Source organism: Mya arenaria, chromosome 10 (genome assembly GCF_026914265.1).
Source record: "Mya arenaria isolate MELC-2E11 chromosome 10, ASM2691426v1".
In the NCBI taxonomy this organism is placed as follows: domain Eukaryota; kingdom Metazoa; phylum Mollusca; class Bivalvia; order Myida; family Myidae; genus Mya; species Mya arenaria.
In genome coordinates this window covers 1,932,966-1,958,866 of record NC_069131.1, presented here as the reverse complement: position 1 = coordinate 1,958,866, position 25,901 = coordinate 1,932,966, and the positions used below count along the sequence as shown (strand labels likewise).

Here is a 25,901-nt window from a genome sequence, read left to right as displayed (position 1 = left end):
TATTTTTCATAGACATAATGATTTGTTTGGTGTGCTATATTAAAGGTTATTTTAGGCATTCCCCATCAGATAATTAGCGATTTTATGAATTAAATAAACATCATAAAGGTTTATATTTGAACGTTCCACTCATAATTCATTCTTAGTTCATCAAGCGGTACACCCACAGCGCTTTGGAAACCGTTTTTTTATGTTTCACCTTGGTTCCAAAACCAAAGTCAGCGTCTCGAATTTAAGAGAAAAATGAACAAAAATATATATATCAAGATCGTCATATCTTGCAGCGAAAACTCATCTGAAGATATAATTTTGTAAATGCCTTTATAAGACATTTTGATTAAAGCATTGTAATATCCGCTTTACTTTATTATTACTAACTTTATTATATAAACTTGTATTTTCTATTTTCTTTGATTAATGTTGACAATCATCAATGATAAGGACAATAGACGAACTTTGTTAATACGCGGCGTTTTATCTGTAAAGGGAAGTAACTGTTCCTACTATTAAAATAAGATAACAACAACATATTATATTTTTTATAACCATTCTCGAAATACATTTAAATATTAGAAGGAAAACAATAAATAACTCTTTGACATAATTGTCGTTAATAAACTGAGCATAGATGCTTCCTAAAAGTAATACAATTCTACCAAGTAGTGCCTGGAACATCTTGGTGCATCTCGGTACTATATTGTCAATCAATCAGAACTTAAGTGCTTAAGCGTTGTAATGGTCGGTTTCTCTTCCAATGTAACTGTAGATTTGTCGAATCTAAAATGCGCCTATACCTTTGATGTAAATTGATGTTGCTTAGTGTCCAAATAAAATGCACATCGAACGTCGGCAATATAGTAGGTTGTGACTCGTTCTGATTTGATATAAAAACAATAAAATCCTCTTTTTTGTCATGTTTTACTTTCTACAAAGCCAAGCTTTACATATGTATTTGTATTAATCAATTTTAGAAGAATATATTTCACAATTGTCTTGGAAATGCAAACCGTTTCAAAAATTGAATCGCTAAAACATTGAAACATGAAACAGCGATCCAAAAGCAAATATGTCAATGTTCGGGCATTGCACTGTTCACACATGGATCGATTCTTTTGTTTATTGTAAGGCTTTTCGATTTGTTTCCATGTTATATATTATAAAAAGATAAATTATAATTATAGCATAGAAACAGCATAAAAAACTTCAGTTGCGTGCATTCTTTTACGGAATAGTTCACAAAGATTATACATACATATGAAAGCAATCATAACAATGCCAGAAACACCTAGTAAGCGTAACCAAATTGTTCTCGTCTTTGTTTTCACTTATGTATATTTGTTTGAATTTTTCAGCAAATGTCACAATGCCAGAAGATGTCGTCATGATGAACCAGGTATGTGTTTGTTCATGCAAACACCCAAAATAACCCATCTGTCAATATGAATCCATTCACGTTTGACCACAACAACATTAACAACGACACATATAATTGCATATATTTTATCAAATAGTCATCAGGTCCAATCGTAAATTGCTGTTATAAATAGATGTTGCTTTTCTGAAGAAAACAAACACTCACCATTTAAAAAACGAATGTAAGGTCCTTTGTGGGCAAGTGAATTGCTCATAACAACACGATCTCCCATTCTAGTTATATTTTCATCCTTACTACAATAAGTGTTATATATTGTCTGTAGAGCCTTACAAATGTGCCTTTACATAGTGTCTTTTTAAATGATTGTCTACTAGAATTGTCCCTCTAGTTGGCATTGAATTATAAGACAGACAACATTTCTTTAGTATGTGATGTTAAATAGCAGGTAGATAATCAACTGATTATGTGCCATATTTTCTATTTTATGCACACCACCCTATGCCAATAATATTGTGTTATGTTAATTACCTAAACCAGGGAGTGTAAAAGGATAAAAAACATTGTAATTATTGTGGCTCCGTAATTCTATTTTCTTATCGAAACAAATGTATACTTGGAAGCTAATAGAAACACAACTTATTATAGTATCTCCCTATTGCAGACCCAGAATGGAGATGAGCTGATAGAGAACCAATCGGACCTACCAGACATCGTCGTGATCACGTGTATGTTGTCGTTGTTTAGCATCATTGGCACCACCGGCAATGCATTCGTGCTGTACGTTTTCTCGAAGAAGAAGGATAAAAACACGTCTACTGTTTTCATCTTGGCGCTTGCCTCCATAGACTTTGTGACATGCATTCTAGTTATTCCGTTTACTATAGCCGTGGAGTTTCAGTTCAAGAAGATTGATAGTGACCTGACATGTAAAATATATATGTTCCTAATAACGTCAAATGTACCATTTAGTTCATTTATTATGGTTGCCATAGCGTTAGACAGATACTTTTGTATCTGCCGACCATGGACTAAATTCTTGAATACGAAATGCGCTCTTCGGATAATATTCTCGTTATTAGCGTTTGCATTCACACTTGGATTGATGACAAGTCTCGCACACGGCGTTTACCACCGCAAAGTTATCGCCCAAGTTAGCAAAATCTCAAACATGACTGATTTGTTACACTTTAATGTGTCGGGTTTTACAATGGCCACAGTATCAGACAATTGGACAGGATTGCAAAATCCCAGCTCTAACATCGGAAACTATTTCACGAATGACGGCCAATTTTACGCGGTAAACACTTCATTTCATACAGTAAATGGTACAAGTGATATTGATTACTTTGTTTTTACAGGATTCTGTTATCCGAATGAAGTTATATTCAGCACGGGCTTTCGGAGAGCCTACCAGAAGTTTTATGCATCTCTTTTCTTAATTGCATTCATAACTGTGTTCTTTTTATATGCCCTTATTTACCGATCAATTATCTTAAGACGATCAAGAAGACTGAAGACATCTTTGAATTCAAGTTCAACTGGACGCCGATCAACACTTTTGACCTCAATTTGTTCTCGTAATGCAAACACCCCTGAAACTGTTTGCATGGAGGAGTGTAAAGCAGAACTGAATAATACAAAACAAGAAAAAATCAATAATGATGACGCTGCCATGATGCCGGTATCACAAATACCAAGCACAATCTCTATTACAAGTTCGGCCACTCAAACATCAATGGTTCACTCAAACAGCGCTTCCAATGTCGTATCTGACACAACGAGACATGTTACCAATGACACAAACCGTGAAGGGAGCAATAGGAGCTCGACATCGAATGACCAACGAGAACAAGTTTATATAACTTCAAATGACCTGAAACCTCCCAACGGGCATATGCGAAGACCGCGGGGAAATACGATTGGTAAAGGATTTGCGGCAAAGAAAACTGATTTGAAAAATGTTAACCAACAACATTATTTATGTAGTTCAAATGGGGAGAGTACTCCTTTAAAAGACATGTCAGTCTCTATAAAAGTACCGACATCGAATATGCACAGAAAAGACACGAGGAAATCAGTGCGAGAGAAACACCGCATTGCAAACATTAAAACTGCTGGAATTCTATTTATAGTAACAATTGTATTTATGATTGCTTTTTTGCCTGCATGGTTGATGGCTACAAAATTGATTCCTCCAAATATGATCGTGTTCTACTCGTATTTTATTTACAACGTTGCAAATCCAGTGATTTATGCGTTCTTCAACAAAACATTTCAGAAAGAAATGAAACTTGTTCTTAAATGCTCAGAATCGTTATATTAGAAATAGTTATAAAAAGTTAAAAAGTTATAGAAAAAAAGTAAGTACAGGTACTACAAACCAATGAGTGTAATTGTGAATTGTGTAAACAATATTGTTTGATTGTGAATTGCAAAACGTAGAGAAACAATACTTAATCTTAAATGCTCAGAATATTTTAAGATATTAAGAGATTATAGTGAATTGTGTAAACGATGTTGTTTAAATTAAAATTGTAGAATGTGTACATGTTACCTATCTTTATTGTATTTCAATTGATATAAATACAGGTGTCCTTAGCATTTTACTTTGCACATGTCTAATGTGCGTTATGCATTCAGTTCAATATCTCCATGTCACCTGTTCATAATTTATTCTCTATATAATTACAAATGGATGATATGTTTAACACCTTTCGTGGACTTCAAATAAGAATAAATAATCTTATTGAGGGTATTTTAGTGCAGTCATTTGAATATATTTTGGTTATTGTATTGATATGGTTTAGTGTATAATTCTTTGAATTGTTCTTTTCGATAACTCATTTATCTGCCCCTGAATAGCACTTCAACCGGGAGAGTTAGGTATTGGTAAGGACAATAGCCTTAGGTCTAGATAATGGATACCAAAGATTTTGAAATGCCAATTGAGATGATATTAGGTAGAAGTATAAAGTCATTTTCTATTTTTATCAACTTCCAAATATAAATGGACCATACTATCAGTACATACCATGTTGCTTCTGAGCAGCAATTGTGACAGTCGGGCGTTTAAATCATCCTAATGTTGAGTCCCTTATGTATTCAGTGTTCTCTCATATTGGTATGTATATAATGTGTTACAAGTACAAAGTAAATTTATAAAATACTGCACTAGATCTTCTTTGATAATATCGAGTTTTGGTATTTTAAATATTTGATCGTTTTTTGAACGATCCAAGCATAAATACGATCTACGTATACATTGTTGTTTCATATTGGTATTTATATAATCTGATACGAGTACAAAGTCAATTTCTGTTTAAATGCACTGGAACTTCTTTGATAGTATCGAGTTGTGATATATTAGATTGGTTTCCAAACGAACTAAGCGTATATACTATTACATGCATTGTTCTTTCATTTTTGTCATCATATAATAAATAAAATGTAACTGTCGAGTATACACCCTGCTAGTCTTTGTCGGAAAATTGTGTAAGAGATAAAGCTGTGTGTTTTTTGTGATGCATTTTGTACATATTGAATATTAATTAAAAAAAAACTGACATTGATACGTTGCTGTGTGTTTAATTGATTGCATGTTGTAGTTTAACCAATAATATAAAGCACTTATGTCCCCAAATACTCGATGATGTGTTTGTAAAGCATTAAACCGTCTTCGCCCAATTTTGTAGTAATGTTATTAAAGAAATAGAAGAGATCAACGGCACAAGCGCAATCTACAATTGCTCATGGTCCTAAGTAAAACTGTTTCCATGGGTTTGTGCAATAAACGTCAAATCAATAGCGTCATAATCTTTTGCAAGAGTTGAGGCGTACGTTTTTGAAAAGCACTTCAGGCATATATTTTAACATATGAACTCCTGAACTCCATCGTGAAGGGTTCATCTTGCCAATTTAAATAGTTGTATGCATAGATATGGTCCAAGGCAGAATGAGTTATTCCGTGTCCCTGTAACAGAAATAAATTGGGTCATACATTGTCCATGTACGTTCATGTACGTTCTGCACGATTATATCTAAACGTACCTCTTTAGACATTTGTTTTTGTTTTCGCAATATTAACAAAACATAAACGTGTGAATAAGATTCGTTAAATAAACTTATTAATCAATTGTGTTGTCTTAGAGAGGCGAGTTCACTGTTTATTCTGGATAAATATGGACTTTTTATAATAAATTGCAAAATCCCAAACGCCTAGGAACTTGAGAATGTTGACTTTCAAAACGCGGGAAAAGATTGTGGCATATTAATCCATTTTGATGTCTAAGAGAGACGAGTTTACTAGGAATTATTGATAAGAAATGACTTGTTATATTAATTCTTAGGCCACTCCTTTTTTATTTTTTGGTTTACAAGATTTTTTGGAAAATATGTCCACCGGTTGGTCGAAAAAAAAAAAAAAAAGGAAAAAAGTCACAAAACATACCTGTACTCTTAAAGGTGAAAATCAGAGAACAACATAAAACCATTGCAAATTTATATCAATAACTTGACATTTTTAAACTGCTTTTAATGCATGTTTTAATATACTCAAAGTTTCAAAGTTCTAATTAAACAAACAGTTAAAATCTTACATACTGTGCATATAAAACATCAATGAAATTGACTATAAAACATGTTTATATGTATAAACTAAACTTTTGTTTATCAAAGATACATTGAATATCACTCAGCAAGACATTTGTTTAGCTTTAATGGTATGTTTAAGTGAATGCAGAACACTTAAAAACTGACCAATATTAAATTGAAAAACAAAAAGAGAATGCGAATTTTACGCATTAAAATACACAAAAATTGCACTGTATTAAAACAATACTAGTACATTACATTTTCTAAACATTGTTTCAGTTATTTCAATATTGGAAAATGTCAATAAAGTGAAATAATTACCAATTTTGAAAATAAGGAAGTTACATTTTATGAAGACATTTGAGCTTTAATAATGTGAAAACAATTCCTGAAAAAATAAAAACCAAACTAGACCTAGATTTGAGTTCTAATAACCCTTACCATGCGGGGTCCTAGTTGTGTGTCACCCGATCCATGCTAAGACCGGATATTTTCGGACAAGGATATTTACCATGGGATGTTCACCAAATCCATTTCAAATTCAAATCTTGCAGCAAATTACCACATCAGTGCATAAAAATCACATAGAGAAGTAATAAATCTTCATAAGCATGTGACTTAACTTTATGTTCCAATGATAGTAAACTGACAGAGGATTCCATAATTATGTATCGGATATTTTCATCTCCTCCCAACTCCGCCATTTTAAGTTCACAAGGCATCTATACTTCATGCTTGTTTTTTTTTCATTTTAAAGAGTATTCCTTGATTACAACAACAAATCTCATTTATAGTGAAATGTCAATTTCATTACAAATTAAAATGGACTGATTCAAAACAGTTTTCCGTGCTGTTTTATCTAAATGTTTTGTACACCACTTCCGGCATTAGAAAATGCCATTGACACATGTGTTCAACTCTTTCATTGTTTTTACTCTACTATTAACCCAAACATGAATAAACATGTACTCTAGAATAAACACAATCTTTACATTGACTCAATGACAAGTATTTCCAAACCATTCTGTGATTTAAAATCCATAAACATCACCGACCGAACTTGTAAAACTAGGTCACCGGTGTCAACTTAGAAATTTTACTTTCGTTTTCACCACTCACACTTAGTGCACTGTTATTTGATATTTAACCATAACATGTTATAAAATGGATTTCTCACACATAATTTACAGATATTTGTGTCAACTAATTTGATGGCGGCCGCTGACACTTTTATTTTTAATCTATAAACAACAATATTTTCATGACCTAAATTGGCAGGGGAAAATAATCACGTGACAGTTATTGTTTATGTTGGCTGTAACATTTGCCAATGTTTATTGCTATTGTTATTTAAACAGCTCCTGCATATTTTAATTAATTATTTCATACAAAGAATGACTGCTATCGTCAATTCCGCCATTGCCAACGGCGCTGCCATAACAGTTGACTGACTCACATGCTATCATTATAAATTGGCGAATACGGCTACGGAACAACGAACCAGTCGAGATTTACTGCATTCGTACTCTTATCTGTTCGTTTTTCTTTCGTTTTGCACCAAAATCAACACGGTCGGGAAAATAATTTTGAAAAAAAAGTCAAATTCATTTTTTATTTTTTTTGTACTTTTCGGAAAATTAGACCCGCCGGTTTTGTAAACCAATTTATATAAAAGTAGTGGCCTTAGGAACTTGTGATATCTGAGAAGTGTTTTACAGCAAACATTCGTCGTTAGCACATTTCTTGACAAATACAAAATGATCTCTAGCTTCTGGTATTCTAGTCGGACGAAACATGGCTGCATTTTATTTTTTAGTTGTTATTTTGTTATTGATCATTATTATCACCATCACACACATTTACTTATTAAAATAACCAAGCAAATTTGATTAAAAGCCGTTAATTCATAGCATTTTAGAGAGTCATTTCTAAACGTTTTAGCATACATTAAATAATGCTCATGATGTTAAAACAGGGATCAGTACGTGCTTTTCACGAAACAAAATAAGTCGCCTCACTACCACAGAATTGTATGTCTCGCTACTTTATTGGATTCTGTTTATTACTGAATAACAATCTCTCTAAAATAACGAAACTCAATTTCTACGTACGACTTAATTTTGACACTATCAATACATGCCGCATTCATTGGAACTCTCTGTAATAATCGCGTCTGTGCCCTGTGATTTATGTGTATCTGGGGAAAGAAAATTTTGCCGATATATTTCGCTTCCTTAATTGCAGTTTTTTTTCATTTTGACAAATCGCACCAGACGTTAAATTATTGGTGATTATTATACCTGTGTGGTGTATTAAATTCATGTTTATAAATGTCATCTCGTTAAGATTTCAAAATTTAGCTTGCAGACGAAAAGTATTCAAAAATGAAGTATCTAGTGGCACTTTATGACGTAATAGATTTAATTCGTTAATATTTTCTAAAAGAAACATTCCATACACAATATTTAACTGTTTCAACCATTTAAAACATACTTTTAACAGCATCCGGATTAAGTTTGCAAATCCGGAATTTTTCACCCAATGTTTTTTTTTTTTTTTTTTTTTTTGTATTTTTAAAATGTATTAGGTAATACTAATAAGAGATATTTTTTGCTTCCTGAAATATGATTTAGAAATATGTTTTTTTTTGGCATTTAAAGTCAACTTTTCCAATGGGAATCCCATTGGAAAATGGCCTCCCCATTGGAAAATGGCTTTTTCAAGCTTTCCCAGTTGGAAAACTGGCTCTATTAAAATTGTGGGAGAATTTGGAACATAATTTTTAAAATTGAAATTGACTGTTTAATTAAGACTATTTTACACTAACTGCATGAAAAATAATATATTCTTTAAAAATGAAGAACCGATAGATTCATTTAAGGCATTTGTATGCGAATCCTTCCCATGATGAATCTTTCCAATTGGAGGATTCCCACATTCAAAGTGGGAAAGTAAGAACATTGGAAAATTCCAATTGGAAAATTTGGTGAATGGGAAAATTCCAATTGGAGAATAAAGTTCAGTTATAAAATTGGAAATTTCCAATTGGAAAGACAGATAAGATTTTGTAATTTGAACATGTCTACTAGGAAATTGGAAAAAAGAAAAATATTGTCATAATTTAGCAAAATGACACTTCTTAAATGTCCTTACCTGTCAACTGTCAACTTATCCATATTCCTCATCGCCGTTATACTATACAATGGTTAGCATGACGTCTAACCATCGCATTGCTTCATAAGCCCTGTATCAGATAGTACCATTGTTTATCCGATTGAAAAAAAAGACAAACAAAATAAAAAATAAACATCTTTCATCAATGTCACAAAAACGCTGTCGTTAAGCTTGATTACTTACATCTTGCCATTGAACCTCACAATTATTTATGATATCAAGGAAATTATTAACAGTATTTCGAGTTTAGATTTAAAAAATAGTTCTTATATGATTAGGATTTTAACAAGTTTTCAGCAATACGTGTGCCAAATTTGACGTCAATTCTTTAGGATTGCATTTAACAGTTTTAAATATCATTAGGCAGCTTCATATGTGGATGATGTAGGTACAATTATTTTTGGATAGTATTTAGAAAATAACCCATCGGAGGATAATCTTGTCAAGAATATTTGAACGGGTTTGATAATGGTATTTCCTCGATTTATTTGATTAAAAAATCTCTACCGTGGTCTCCTGTGGCCCTTGTTGGTTGTCTATATGTGAGCGGCGGATTATTACAACATTCATTATTAAAGCCAATATCCCTTTGGCAGTTTATTTATAAACATAATTCTTATTAGTGATGAAACGATTATCGAGTACAATCGATAAATCATCGCTGACAGTGCTATTTCGGCGACAATCGATAGTGGTTGTCCAAAATCGATGTCGCTAATGTTACTTCCGATACTACGTATTTTTTGGTTTTGTGGTAAAAGTCGAGTAAATGTATTTTTTTCTTTCAGGTAAATTCATTTAAACAAGAGATGTCACTCTCTTACACAAATACGATGAATGTAAACACTTTTGCTTAAAAACTTACAACCCCTCCCAAAATTACAAATTAATCTTAATTGTGTATACATTTTATAACACATTCTTTGATAACCTGTCTCTGATGTAGTGGATCCGATCTTTCTTGTAAAGACATGGGATCGCGGTTCGATGCATTCTGTTTTTGAAACCGTTTTTGGTTTGGTTTGTAATTAACTTAATTACTTTATTGTTGAAAGTTTTATAAAATTAAGATGTTCTAATGAAATTTTAAATTTAGCAGGTTCACAAAAATTCAATATGCATTTGAATGGATAAAATGTTATGATAACTTACATCATCCATTGTGCATCATTCTGCAATGTGTAATTATTAAGCATGTGTTGTGGTTTTTATTTTTCGTTTAGTTGTTAAAAGAAAGGGGTTATGGAAATTTACTTTCTTTTGCAAAAAGCATGTCTATAACATCACACTTACTGAATCCAGGTTTAACCATTTAAATGCTCGTGATACTATGTATAAATAATGTATTCCTTACTGATATAATGAACTTTCGATTATTGTTCGATAGTAAATCGAAATGCTTGGACCGATTCGATTCGATTATCGATAGCAAATGGGGTCCTATTTTCAAACACTACCATAGCGAAAAAGAAATCATGTTATATGATTAAACATGTTAAGATGTGTACAAACATGTTTTTTGTCTCATTGATCACGTTGGTCAATCATGTCTTATAAACATGTTTGACCATCAAACATGATTGTGGATGAAAATTACAATTTGTTCAATAAAACATCTGTATTTATTTCAACTAATATTAAAATGTCTTTCAGGGAGAGGTAAAAATCATAAGGATTGTTTTTTTTCTGCAAACAATCTTACAAGAAATCAACATATTCAATCATGAATAAACATGATAAATTTAAAAAAAAAAATAATCAAACGAATCTCTCTTTTTTCTTGTTACTTTCATCAAATAAGTTATTCTTTTGGATAAAAACGTATCCATACATTTCAACTTTGTGTAAAAATAGCCTTAAACGCTTTAATAAGTACTGACACATTGACTCATTACTTAGAGAATAATATACATGATCAAACATTGCTAAACATGATAAATTCAAATAAGCAATTTTTAAATTACGTCTTACAACAGGATATTACTTTCTGTGAAAACATTGATAAAAAGAATAGTTTCAGTTGTTTTGTTTACAATTTTTTTATAGGAAAGCAAACATGTTTAAATATGATTGAATTTTGAATATTACAAATTTTTCAGACACCTCAGAGCATGATTCAGCATCTCCTGGGTTATTATCCTAGAATTCATCTGCTAGGCCATAAATGGAGGTTAAACATATCGTTCCCATTTTCAACAATTTTACAGCATTTATCGGAATACAAGATAAGCATTGATATAAAGCATAAAAGGGCACTGGGAAGAAGTACATGTAGCAAAATTAGTTAAAATGGTAAATTAAGGTGGGATGTTAATGTCAGAAGCCGGGGATTATGTACCACAATATGAGGCATAAATTGATAGTGGGATATATTTCCCTGTACTGTAGCCATAAAAGCTAAATTACTAGGTAAGCTAAAAGTTTAGGTACAAAAATCACATAATTATGTTCCTACCAGTTACAAATATACAACAGGCAAAATAAAAAATCATTCCATACAGGACGCTGAACTTCGGTTCGGCGCAAATTAAAAAAAAAACTCAGTTAAGAATTACCAACTTTCCCATATGAAGGTAATGGTTGCAAAGCAGAGCTCAAACTCGCCGTCCACCATTTTTGGCAGACAAGAGTTACTGAAAATACTACTTAAACTTGAAAATATTTATTAAAACAAAGGAAAATTTCTTGGAATAGAAAATGTTTTCATGAAATTGAACACCTATTCAAGAATCTGAATTTATTTGTATCCAAAATCAGTACTTTTTAGGTAACATATCATTTTAGTATCTATTATGACAGACAAATTTTAAGAAGTGACCCGTAAATCACTCTACCACAGGGATTGTGCCTATTATAATTAACACTAAATGTCACATTAAAGTTGTATTTTGTAATATTATACTTATATTTTACTGTCTCAAACTGCGATTCAAATGATGCAATCTGAAATACGCCAGTCACTTGAAAACAGATCTACAATACAAATTTGAAACACGACTAACATTAAAATATGTATTTTCAGTTTGAATAACAAATACTTCTTCAATTATCTTATCTACAAGAACAACATGAACATCCTCTTCAGTTTTCATTCTTAACAGATGGTATCCAACGTCACAAAAAGGATGTACTGCTATCCAACAGAAAACAACTTCTCATCCACAATATTTTCTATGAAATATGATATAGCTAATATCACACCATCCAGGCACAAAACAGTGTAACAGTTTCGTCTTTTCATTCGTTTGTACTTTTCAGAATAAAGGAATTTTCCTTGTCGTAATATTTTGTGTGTTATTCTATAATCTTTTACATTGTTCAAACCAATCTTAGCAAGAACATAGCATTGTTCTTCTTTAGATGCAAAATTTCCTTTTGAATATTCAGTGCCAGAGAGTTTTTCATCACCTGACATAAGTTGACCAGTATTATTTGGACAAACTCTTGATAGAAAATCTAACCAAACAGGGTTCGCATCAGCAATCATTTCAGTACTTTTAGTTCTGATATACAAATCTGTTAATTTGTAGTTTATTATCTGGCGAGTAACATCGCCAGTTCCATGGACTGATTTCCGAACTTCTGCATTGTTGTCCTCAAATCCAAAACAACTCCAACAAAACAATGGACCCCATTGCCTAACATAATACACAAGATGGGCACCGATGTTATGAACATTCAAGCCAGATGAACCTGGACTATAAAGATCAGTAAATGTTTTGTAAAAGTCATCAAGCAATTGTTCAGCACGATCGAGCTCACCTGGGGTGATTGAATCTCCCAGCAAAATATGAATGCCTTCTGACAATGAACAAAAATGTCTTAAATATTTGTCCTCTAAAATGCCCTGTAAACATGGATACGCATAAAACAAAAGCCAGGTCTGTAGCTCAGTGGCTTTTAAGTGACCATAATGATTTTCAAGATCTCTTGGCAGTCGCTGAATGAAACTTGGTGGTGTAATTCTTTTCAGTCTTTTACTGATGAGTTTCAATGACTTTCCAACGAAATAATGTTTTCCAGACTGTGTAGGTGAAACCCATAAATAAACTAAGTGCTTACAAACACCCATAAGAACACTATGCATATATTCTGGGGTTATTCCGTTAACCATATCAAACCAGGGCATTGCTATAAATGCTGATGGTCCTACAATCCCTTTAATTCTTAACTATTTTAACTATTTAAACAGATCTGACAGTAATGAATAACTTTATACTTTGAATGCCCAACTTCTAGAAATATTTTGTCGTAAGTCAGGTCTTTCGTTACCTCTGAGTTGGAAATAAGATATTGGAGCCAGTTGTTGCACCATTAAGGAATTTAATTAAATGGTTGTTCAACATTATATTTAAAAAAATAATTCAGAACAGTGTCATAGAGAGAAAAAATAAAGTAAAAAAGTTTCTAGGTATCGTTTATTTGTTGACTAAGTGTATAAACTTCATCACCTAACGGTCATATTACAATGAGTTTACTCCTTTTACGTCCTATTTACTCAGTAAAGGAAAGTTGAGACACCAGCTATATGTGATTGCAATTGTTTTTCGTGGGTTAGGTTTGCATACATACCCCAATCAGTTGAATACTCAGGTGTAAGGCCCTCGTCTAACAGCCTTTGTTAATATAACAAAAGGAATCATATCGTTTAATACTCATTATTATAAAGTTTTATAATTCGTGTTCATATATTTAAATAACATAGGCAAATGTGAATAAGACCCATCAGTTCTGGTGTTGGAATACACACGGAAAGAGGAATTGCATTTTTCATATTGCGAAAGAAGCTGGATTGAACTTCAAATACTTATTTATCAGTGGTTTGGAGTTTCTGGAATCTTCAACTTTTGTTGGTTAGTATTCTTCGTGTTCATATATTTAAATAACATAGGCAAATGTGAATAAGACTTCGGTAATAGCTGTTAATTTAAACATTATGTACAAACATTGCCAACATTCGAAGGTTGAAGTTCAATATTGCCAATACAAGAACTGAATATCATTCCGGCACTTCCTGACTATTTAAAAACTACTCACATTTTTGTTTGGATTTAATTATTGGTATCACATGCAAATTCGAAAAGCAAAGAATGCAAACAAGGAATATTACCGAAAGGTAAAGAAATAAAAATAAAAGTACATATAGTTGAGTCGCTGTGTTCGCAATACTGCCTCGAAAATTTATATGCACGAAAAGAAGAATAAAATGTAGAATAGAAGAATAGAATGTTTTTATTTTAAAATGAAAAAGGCAGTAAGTCAAAATGTAGGGACCGAAGATGGCGTACATCAAACGTTTAACTTTAATGGCCAAGCGGTTAAATTGAAAACTGTAACGAATGGAATATAAGTTATGGTAAGTGGGCGACCCGCAATCTCTCACGTTATTTACGAAGTTTTTAGTTCATTCGCTTTGATTCAATCTTGCAAAGCATATTTATGACAGTTACAAATGGTTTTAAGATGTGAAAATATCGTTTTGATGTTCTTTACTGTGTCAAAAATTTAGCAAGTTCTCCCGTCTTAATAAAACGTCTGCGCACAAAATGCTTAGACACCACTTCAACGACGTCATTTAAAAATCATGCCATTGTTATTCATTTAGTTATATTTATATTATATTGCGATCGAAAATAAAAACAAACAACTATCCATTGTATCTTAAACAAATGCAATTCATGTGATTAACAACAAAATCTCAATGTTCAAATACGGAAATATATTCTTCATTAAATGAACAGTTTCTGCCGAAAACTTTTAAAGACTGTCTACGCACTGTAAGTAATCGTTAGAGACATTGCATGACTAATAGATTATGCCATAAAAACAACTGCTAAGTTGCTTATCTACAAAACGTTTAGAAATATATATTAATATGTTAAGTGGTATGTGCGTTATATAGATGGCATATTGTTCACGTGCTATTGCCATAAAACAACTTATAATAAAGTATTGCTAGACCAAAAGAAATGTAATATAATTCACAATCATAGTTTACAATAAACAATCTTAATCAAACCGTAATAAGCAAGTTTATTATTCCCGTGTTACAGATTAACAATAGATTATTGCAAAAATCTTTTTTATTTGTTGAAAACGAAAATGTACACTGAGCGAGACACACCGTTTAAAGAGCACAAATAGACCATCCGTCCTATTCATCAAATCACATTAAACAAAAGGAAACAAAAATAAACTTTAAGCAGGCACTATGTCTATACAAATGTAAATCGTAGTTTATTATATAATATATATGCACTGTTTGTTTGTCGAGTTTTGTGCTGCTGTTCCATGTTTTTTGTTTGTGATTTAAAAAAATAAATGTGTTATATGTCTTTGGCGTTTACCCTGTGCCATCAAACGGGGTATTCTTATCCGATATTTGATTACATTGAACATGACTGTTCCTATTTCATTTAGATGCATTGTTTTCATACTATAAAGCGAATAATTATCTATTTATATTTTAATAACAAAGTGTTCTAGTCTATTAAACAAAGCATGTTAGTGTTCTTATAAAATTAAAAAAAAAATGGGGAAAAAATAGTCGGCACCCCTTATTTTTCATAGACATAATGATTTGTTTGGTGTGCTATATTAAAGGTTATTTTAGGCATTCCCCATCAGATAATTAGCGATTTTATGAATTAAATAAACATCATAAAGGTTTATATTTGAACGTTCCACTCATAATTCATTCTTAGTTCATCAAGCGGTACACCCACAGCGCTTTGGAAACCGTTTTTTTTATGTTTCACCTTGGTTCCAAAACCAAAGTCAGCGTCTCGAACTTAAGAGAAAAATGAACAAAAATATATATATCAAGATCGTCATATCTTGCAGCGAAAACTCATCTGAAGATATAATTTTGTAAATGCCTTTATAAGACATTTTGATTAAAGCATCGTAATATCCGCTTTACTTTATTATTACTAACTTTATTATATAAACTTGTATTTTCTATTTTCTTTGATTAATGTTGACAATCATCAATGATAAGGACAATAGACGAACTTTGTTAATACGCGGCGTTTTATCTGTAAAGGGAAGTAACTGTTCCTACTATTAAAATAAGATAACAACAACATATTATATTTTTTATAACCATTCTCGAAATACATTTAAATATTAGAAGGAAAACAATAAATACACTCTTTGACATAATTGTCGTTAATAAACTGAGCATAGATGCTTCCTAAAAGTAATACAATTCTACCAAGTAGTGCCTGGAACATCTTGGTGCATCTCGGTACTATATTGTCAATCAATCAGAACTTAAGTGCTTAAGCGTTGTAATGGTCGGTTTCTCTTCCAATGTAACTGTAGATTTGTCGAATCTAAAATGCGCCTATACCTTTGATGTAAATTGATGTTGCTTAGTGTCCAAATAAAATGCACATCGAACGTCGGCAATATAGTAGGTTGTGACTCGTTCTGATTTGATATAAAAACAATAAAATCTTCTTTTTTGTCATGTTTTACTTTCTACAAAGCCAAGCTTTACATATGTATTTGTATTAATCAATTTTAGAAGAATATATTTCACAATTGTCTTGGAAATGCAAACCGTTTCAAAAATTGAATCGCTAAAACATTGAAACATGAAACAGCGATCCAAAAGCAAATATGTCAATGTTCGGGCATTGCACTGTTCACACATGGATCGATTCTTTTGTTTATTGTAAGGCTTTTCGATTTGTTTCCATGTTATATATTATAAAAAGATAAATTATAATTATAGCATAGAAACAGCATAAAAAACTTCAGTTGCGTGCATTCTTTTACGGAATAGTTCACAAAGATTATACATACATATGAAAGCAATCATAACAATGCCAGAAACACCTAGTAAGCGTAACCAAATTGTTCTCGTCTTTGTTTTCACTTATGTATATTTATTTGTTTGAATTTTTCAGCAAATGTCACAATGCCAGAAGATGTCGTCATGATGAACCAGGTATGTGTTTGTTCATGCAAACACCCAAAATAACCCATCTGTCAATATGAATCCATTCACGTTTGACCACAACAACATTAACAACGACACATATAATTGCATATATTTTATCAAATAGTCATCAGGTTCAATCGTAAATTGCTGTTATAAATAGATGTTGCTTTTCTGAAGAAAACAAACACTCACCATTTAAAAAACGAATGTAAGGTCCTTTGTGGGCAAGTGAATTGCTCATAACAACACGATCTCCCATTCTAGTTATATTTTCATCCTTACTACAATAAGTGTTATATATTGTCTGTAGAGCCTTACAAATGTGCCTTTACATAGTGTCTTTTTAAATGATTGTCTACTAGAATTGTCCCTCTAGTTGGCATTGAATTATAAGACAGACAACATTTCTTTAGTATGTGATGTTAAATAGCAGGTAGATAATCAACTGATTATGTGCCATATTTTATATTTTATGCACACCACCCTATGCCAATAATATTGTGTTATGTTAATTACCTAAACCAGGGAGTGTAAAAGGATAAAAAACATTGTAATTATTGTGGCTCCGTAATTTTATTTTCTTATCGAAACAAATGTATACTTGGAAGCTAATAGAAACACAACTTATTATAGTATCTCCCTATTGCAGACCCAGAATGGAGATGAGCTGATAGAGAACCAATCGGACCTACCAGACATCGTCGTGATCACGTGTATGTTGTCGTTGTTTAGCATCATTGGCACCACCGGCAATGCATTCGTGCTGTACGTTTTCTCGAAGAAGAAGGATAAAAACACGTCTACTGTTTTCATCTTGGCGCTTGCCTCCATAGACTTTGTGACATGCATTCTAGTTATTCCGTTTACTATAGCCGTGGAGTTTCAGTTCAAGAAGATTGATAGTGACCTGACATGTAAAATATATATGTTCCTAATAACGTCAAATGTACCATTTAGTTCATTTATTATGGTTGCCATAGCGTTAGACAGATACTTTTGTATCTGCCGACCATGGACTAAATTCTTGAATACGAAATGCGCTCTTCGGATAATATTCTCGTTATTAGCGTTTGCATTCACACTTGGATTGATGACAAGTCTCGCACACGGCGTTTACCACCGCAAAGTTATCGCCCAAGTTAGCAAAATCTCAAACATGACTGATTTGTTACACTTTAATGTGTCGGGTTTTACAATGGCCACAGTATCAGACAATTGGACAGGATTGCAAAATCCCAGCTCTAATATCGGAAACTATTTCACGAATGACGGCCAATTTTACGCGGTAAACACTTCATTTCATACAGTAAATGGTACAAGTGATATTGATTACTTTGTTTTTACAGGATTCTGTTATCCGAATGAAGTTATATTCAGCACGGGCTTTCGGAGAGCCTACCAGAAGTTTTATGCATCTCTTTTCTTAATTGCATTCATAACTGTGTTCTTTTTATATGCCCTTATTTACCGATCAATTATCTTAAGACGATCAAGAAGACTGAAGACATCTTTGAATTCAAGTTCAACTGGACGCCGATCAACACTTTTGACCTCAATTTGTTCTCGTAATGCAAACACCCCTGAAACTGTTTGCATGGAGGAGTGTAAAGCAGAACTGAATAATACAAAACAAGAAAAAATCAATAATGATGACGCTGCCATGATGCCGGTATCACAAATACCAAGCACAATCTCTATTACAAGTTCGGCCACTCAAACATCAATGGTTCACTCAAACAGCGCTTCCAATGTCGTATCTGACACAACGAGACATGTTACCAATGACACAAACCGTGAAGGGAGCAATAGGAGCTCGACATCGAATGACCAACGAGAACAAGTTTATATAACTTCAAATGACCTGAAACCTCCCAACGGGCATATGCGAAGACCGCGGGGAAATACGATTGGTAAAGGATTTGCGGCAAAGAAAACTGATTTGAAAAATGTTAACCAACAACATTATTTATGTAGTTCAAATGGGAGAGTACTCCTTTAAAAGACATGTCAGTCTCTATAAAAGTACCGACATCGAATATGCACAGAAAAGACACGAGGAAATCAGTGCGAGAGAAACACCGCATTGCAAACATTAAAACTGCTGGAATTCTATTTATAGTAACAATTGTATTTATGATTGCTTTTTTGCCTGCATGGTTGATGGCTACAAAATTGATTCCTCCAAATATGATCGTGTTCTACTCGTATTTTGTATACAACGTTGCAAATCCAGTGATTTATGCGTTCTTCAACAAAACATTTCAGAAAGAGATGAAACTTGTTCTTAAATGCTCAGAATCGTTATATTAGAAATAGTTATAAAAAGTTAAAAAGTTATAGAAAAAAAGTAAGTACAGGTACTACAAACCAATGAGTGTAATTGTGAATTGTGTAAACAATATTGTTTGGATGTGAATTGCAAAACGTAGAGAAACAATACTTAATCTTAAATGCTCAGAATATTTTAAAATATGAAGAGATTATAGTGAATTGTGTAAACGATGTTGTTTAAATTAAAATTGTAAAATGTGTACATGTTACCTATCTTTATTGTATTTCAATTGATATAAATACAGGTGTCCTTAGCATTTTACTTTGCACATGTCTAATGTGCGTTATGCATTCAGTTCAATATCTCCATGTCACCTGTTCATAATTTATTCTCTATATAATTACAAATGGATGATATGTTTAACACCTTTCGTGGACTTCAAATAAGAATAAATTATCTTATTGAGGGTATTTTAGTGCAGTCATTTGAATATATTTTGGTTATTGTATTGATATGGTTTAGTGTATAATTCTTTGAATTGTTCTTTTCGATAACTCATTTATCTGCCCCTGAATAGCACTTCAACCGGAAGAGTTAGGTATTGGTAAGGACAATAGCCTTAGGTCTAGATAATGGATACCAAAGATTTTGAAATGCCAATTGAGATGATATTAGGTAGAAGTATAAAGTCATTTTCTATTTTGATCTACTTCCAAATATAAATGGACCATACTATCAGTACATACCATGTTGCTTCTGAGCAGCAGTTGTGACAGTCGGGCGTTTAAATCATCCCAATGTTGAGCCCCTTATGTATTCAGTGTTCTCTCATATTGGTATGTATATAATGTGTTACAAGTACAAAGTAAATTTATAAAATACTGCACTAGATCTTCTTTGATAATATCGAGTTTTGATATTTTAAATATTTGATCGTTTTTTGAACGATCCAAGCATAAATACGATCTACGTATACATTGTTGTTTCATATTGGCATTTATATAATCTAATACGAGTACAAAGTCAATATCTGTTTAAATGCACTGGAACTTCTTTGATAGTATCGAGTTGTGATGTATTAGATTGGTTTCCAAACGAACTAAGCGTATATACTATTACATGCATTGTTCTTTCATTTTTGTCATCATATAATAAATAAAATGTAACTGTCGAGTATACACCCTGCTAGTCTTTGGCGGAAAATTGTGTAAGAGATAAAGCTGTGTGTTTTTTGTGATGCATTTTGTACATATTGAATATTAATTAAAAAAAAACTGACATTGATACGTTGCTGTGTGTTTAATTGATTGCATGTTGTAGTTTAACCAATAATATAAAGCACTTATGTCCCCAAATACTCGATGATGTGTTTGTAAAGCATTAAACCGTCTTCGCCCAATTTTGTAGTAATGTGCTGGATGATTATTAAAGAAATAGAAGAGATCAACGGCACAAGCGCAATCTACAATTGCTCATGGTCCTAAGTAAAACTGTTTCCATGGGTTTGTGCAATAAACGTCAAATCAATAGCGTCATATTCTTTTGCAAGAGTTGAGGCGCACTTCAGGCATAAACTTTTAACTCCTGTACTCCATCGTGATGGGTTCATCTTGCCAATTTAAATAGTTGTATGCATAGCTATGGTCCAAGGCATAATGAGTTGAGTTACTCCGTGTCCCTGTAACATAAATAAATTGGGTCATACATTGTCCATGTACGTTCATGTACGTTCTGCACGATTATATCTAAACGTACCTCTTTAGACATTTGTTTTTGTTTTCGCAATATTAACAAAACATAAACGTGTGAATAAGATTCGTTAAATAAACTTATTAATCAATTGTGTTGTCTTAGAGAGGCGAGTTCACTGGTTATTCTGGATAAATATGGACTTTTTATAATAAATTGCAAAATCCCAAACGCCTAGGAACTTGAGAATGTTGACCGTCAAAACGCGGGAAAAGAATGTGGTATATTAATCTATTTTGTTGTCTAAGAGAGACGAGTTTACTAGGAATTATTGATAAGAATTGACTTGTTATATTAATTCTTAGGGACTTAATAGATTACAGAAATATTGACCATCAAACCGCGGAATTTTAGTGAGTTATAGACAATGCCTTAGGTTAGAAAGTAAATAAATTGGATCACGCAAAGATTGAAACTTACCAGGTTTGTCTTGGATGTCAATTTCAATAATTCGTTAAACACGAAAGACATAATCTATCCTCATAGTTTTGTGATATCTGAGAAGTGTTTTACACCAAACATTCGTCGTTAGCACATTTCTTGACAAATACAAACTGATCTCTAGCTTCTGGTATTCTAGTCGGACGAAACATGGCTGCATTTTATTTTTTAGTTGTTATTTTGTTATTGATCATTATTATCACCATCACACACATTTACTTATTAAAATAACGCAAGCAACTTTGATTAAAAGCCGTTAATTCATAGCATTTTAGAGAGTCATTTCTAAACGTTTTATTATACATTAATTAATGCTCATGATGTTAAAACAGGGATCAGTACGTGCTTTTCACGAAACAAAATAAGTCGCCTCACTACCACAGAATTGTTTGTCTCGCTACTTTATTGGATTCTGTTTATTACTGAATAACAATCTCTCTAAAATAAAAAAAAAACTCAATTTCTACTTACGACTTAATTTTGACACTATCAATACATGCCGCATTCATTGGAACTCTCTGTAATAATCGCGTCTGTGCCCTGTGATTTATGTGTATCTGGGGAAAGAAAGTTTTGCCGATATATTTCGCTTCCTTAATTGCAGTTTTTTTTCATTTTGACAAATCGCATCAGGCGTTAAATTATTGGTGATTATTATGCCTGTGTGGTGTATTAAATTCAGGTTTATAAATGTCATCTCGTTAAGATTTCAAAATTTAGCTTGCAGACGAAAAGTATTCAAAAATGAAGTATCTAGTGGCACTTTATGACGTAATAGATTTAATTCGTTAATATTTTCTAATAGAAACATTCCATACACAATATTTAACTGTTTCAACCATTTAAAACATACTTTTAACAGCATCAGGATTAAGTTTGCAAATCCGGAATTTTTCACCCAATGTTTTTTAGTTTTTTTGTATTTTTAAAATGTATCAGGTAATACTAATAAGAGATATTTTTTGTTTCCTGACATATGATTTAGAAATATGTTTTTTTGGCATTTAAAGTTAGAAAATGGCTTTTTTCAAGCTTTTCCAATTGGAAAACTGGCTCTATTAAACTTGTGGGAGAATTTGGAACATAATTTTTAAAATTGAAATTGACTGTTTAATTAAGACTATTTTACACTAACTGCATGAAAAATAATATATTCATTAAAAATGAAGAACCGATAGATTCATTTAAGGCATTTGTATGCGAATCCTTCCCATGATGAATCTTTCCAATTGGAGGATTCCCACATTCAAAGTGGGAAAGTATGAACATTGGAAAATTCCAATTGGAAAATTTGGTGAATGGGAAAATTCCAATTGGAGAATAAAGTTCAGTTTTAAAATTGGAAATTTCCAATTGGAAAGACAGATAAGATTTTGTAATTGGAACATGTAGGAAATTGGAAAAAAGAAAAATATTGTCATAATTTAGCAAAATGACACTTCTTAAATGTCCATACCTGTCAACTGTCAACTTATCCATATTCCTCATCGCCGTTATACTATACAATGGTTAGCATGACGTCTAACCATCGCATTGCTTCATAAACCTTGTATCAGATAGTACAATTGTTTATCCGATTGAAAAAAAGACAAACAAAATAAAAAAAAAACATCTTTCATCAATGTCACGAAAACGCTGTCGTTAAGCTTGATTACTTACATCTTGCCATTGAACCTCACAATTATTTATGATATCAAGGAAATTATTAACAGTATTTCGAGTTTAGATTTAAAAATAGTTCTTATATGATTAGGATTTTAACAAGTTTTCAGCAATACGTGCGCCAAATTTGACGTCGATTCTTTAGGATTGCATTTAACAATTTTAAATGTCATTAGGCGGCTTCATATGTGGATGATGTAGGTAAAATTATTTTTGGATAGTATTTAGAAAATAACCCACCGGAGGATAATCTTGTCAAGAATATTTGGACGGGTTTGATAATGGTATTTCCTCGATTTATTTGATTAAAAAATCTCTACCGTGGTCTCCTGTGGCCCTTGTTGGTTGTCTATTTGTGAGCGGCGGATTATTACAACATTCATTATTAAAGCCAATATCCCTTTGGCAGTTTATTTATAAACATAATTCTTATTAGTGATGAAACGATTATCGAGTACAATCGATAAATCATCGCTGACAATGCTATTTCGGCGACAATCGATAGTGGTTGTCCAAAATCGATGTCGCTAATGTTACTTCCGATAACTACGTATTTTTTTGGTTTTGTGGTAAAAGTCGAGTAAATGTATTTTTTTTTCTTTCAGGTAAATTCATTTAAACAAGAGATGTCACTCTCTTACACAAATACGGTGAATGTAAACACTTTTGCTTAAAAACTTACAACCCCTCACAAAATTACAAATTAGTCTTAATTGTGTATACATTTTATAACACATTCTTTGATAACCTGTCTCTAAGATGTAGTGGATCCGATCTTTCTTGTAAAGATATGGGATCGCGGTTCGATGCATTCTGTTTTTGAAACCGTTTTTGGTTTGGTTTGTAATTAACTTAATTACTTTATTGTTGAAAGTTTTATAAAATTAAGATGTTCTAATGAAATTTTAAATTTAGCAGGTTCACAAAAAATCAATATGCATTTGAATGGATAAAATGTTATGATAACTTACATCATCCATTGTGCATCATTCTGCAATGTGTAATTATTAAGCATGTGTTGTGGTTTTTATTTTTCGTTTAGTTGTTAAAAGAAAGGGGTTATGGAAATTTACTTTCTGTTGCAAAAAGCATGTCTATAGCATCACACGTACTGAATCCAGGTTTAACCATTTAAATGCTCGTGATACTATGTATAAATAATGTATTCCTTACTGATATAATGAACTTTCGATTATTGTTCGATAGTAAATCGAAATGCTTGGACCGATTCGATTCGATTATCGATAGCAAATGGGGTCCTATTTTCAAACACTACCATAGCGAAAAAGAAATCATGTTATATGATTAAACATGTTAAGATGTGTACAAACATGTTTTTTACCTCATTGATCACGTTGGTCAATCATGTCTTATAAACATGATTGACCATCAAACATGATTGTGGATGAAAATTACAATTTGTTCAATAAAACATCTGTATTTATTTCAACTAATATTATAATGTCTTTCAGGGAGAGGTAAAAATCATAAGGATTGTTTTTTTCTGCAAACAATCTTACAAGAAATCAACATATTCAATCATGAATAAACATGATAAATTTATAAAAAAAAAATAATCAAACAAATCTCTCTTTTTTCTTGTTACTTTCATCAAATAAGTTATTCTTTTGGATAAAAAAGTATCCATACATTTCAACTTTGTGTAAAAATAGCCTTAAACGCTTTAATAAGTACTGACACATTGACCCATTACTTAGAGAATAACATACATGATCAAACATGGCTAAACATGATAAATTCAAAGTCGATATTTTTGAACAAATAAGCATTTTTTAAATTACGTCTTACAACAGGATATTACTTTCTGTGAAATCATTGATAAAAAGAATAGTTTCAGTTGTTTTGTTTACAATTTTTTTATAGGAAAGCAAACATGTTTAAACATGACTGAATTTTGAATATAACAAATTTTTCAGACACCTCAGAGCATGATTCAGCATCTCCTGGGTTATTATCCTAGAATTCATCTGCTAGGGCATAAATGGAGGTTAAACATATCGTTCCCATTTTCAACAATTTTACAGCATTTATCGGAATACAAGATAAGCATTGATATAAAACATCAAAGGGCACTGGGAAGAAGTACATGTAGCAAAATTAGTTAAAATGGTAAATTAAGGTGGGATCTTAATGTCAGAAGCCGGGGATTATGTACCACAATATGAGGCATAAATTGATAGTGGGATATATTACCCTGTACTGTAGCCATAAAAGCTAAATTACTAGGTAAGCTAAAAGTTTAGGTACAAAAATCACATAATTATGTTCCTACCAGTTACAAATATACAACAGGCAAAATAAAATATCATTCCATACAGGACGGTTCGGCGCAAGTAAAAAAAAAACTCAGTTAAGAATTACCAACTTTCCCATATGAAGGTAATGGTTGCAAAGCAGAGCTCAAACTCGCCATCCACCATTTTTGGCAGACAAGAGTTACTGAAAATACTACTTAAACTTGAAAATATTTATTAAAACAAAGGAAAATTTCTTGGAATAGAAAATATGTTCATGAAATTGAACACCTATTCAAGAATCTGAATTTTATTTGTATCCAAAGTCAGTACTTTTTAGGTAACATATCATTTTAGTATCTATTATGACAGACAAATTTGAAGAAGTGACCCGTAAATCACTCTACCACAGGGATTGTGCCTATAATATTT

The 25,901-nt window shown here is 32.0% G+C and overlaps 2 protein-coding genes across 2 annotated transcripts; both read left to right on the top strand.

Moving 5' to 3' along the window:
- The first annotated feature begins 1,344 nt into the window (after positions 1-1,344).
- LOC128205927 (octopamine receptor Oamb-like) lies at positions 1,345-3,698 on the top strand. The gene is made up of 2 exons (XM_052907988.1): positions 1,345-1,393; positions 2,037-3,698. Exons 1-2 carry the CDS (start codon positions 1,364-1,366, stop codon positions 3,696-3,698), a joined length of 1,692 nt encoding a protein of 563 aa, XP_052763948.1. The 5' UTR covers positions 1,345-1,363.
- A 13,349-nt stretch (positions 3,699-17,047) lies between these two features.
- Positions 17,048-25,195, top strand: LOC128205926 (C3a anaphylatoxin chemotactic receptor-like). The gene is made up of 3 exons (XM_052907987.1): positions 17,048-17,096; positions 17,740-18,004; positions 25,152-25,195. The coding sequence occupies exons 1-3, from the start codon at positions 17,067-17,069 to the stop codon at positions 25,193-25,195; spliced, it is 339 nt and encodes a 112-aa protein (XP_052763947.1). The 5' UTR covers positions 17,048-17,066.
- Positions 25,196-25,901: the final 706 nt, after the last annotated feature.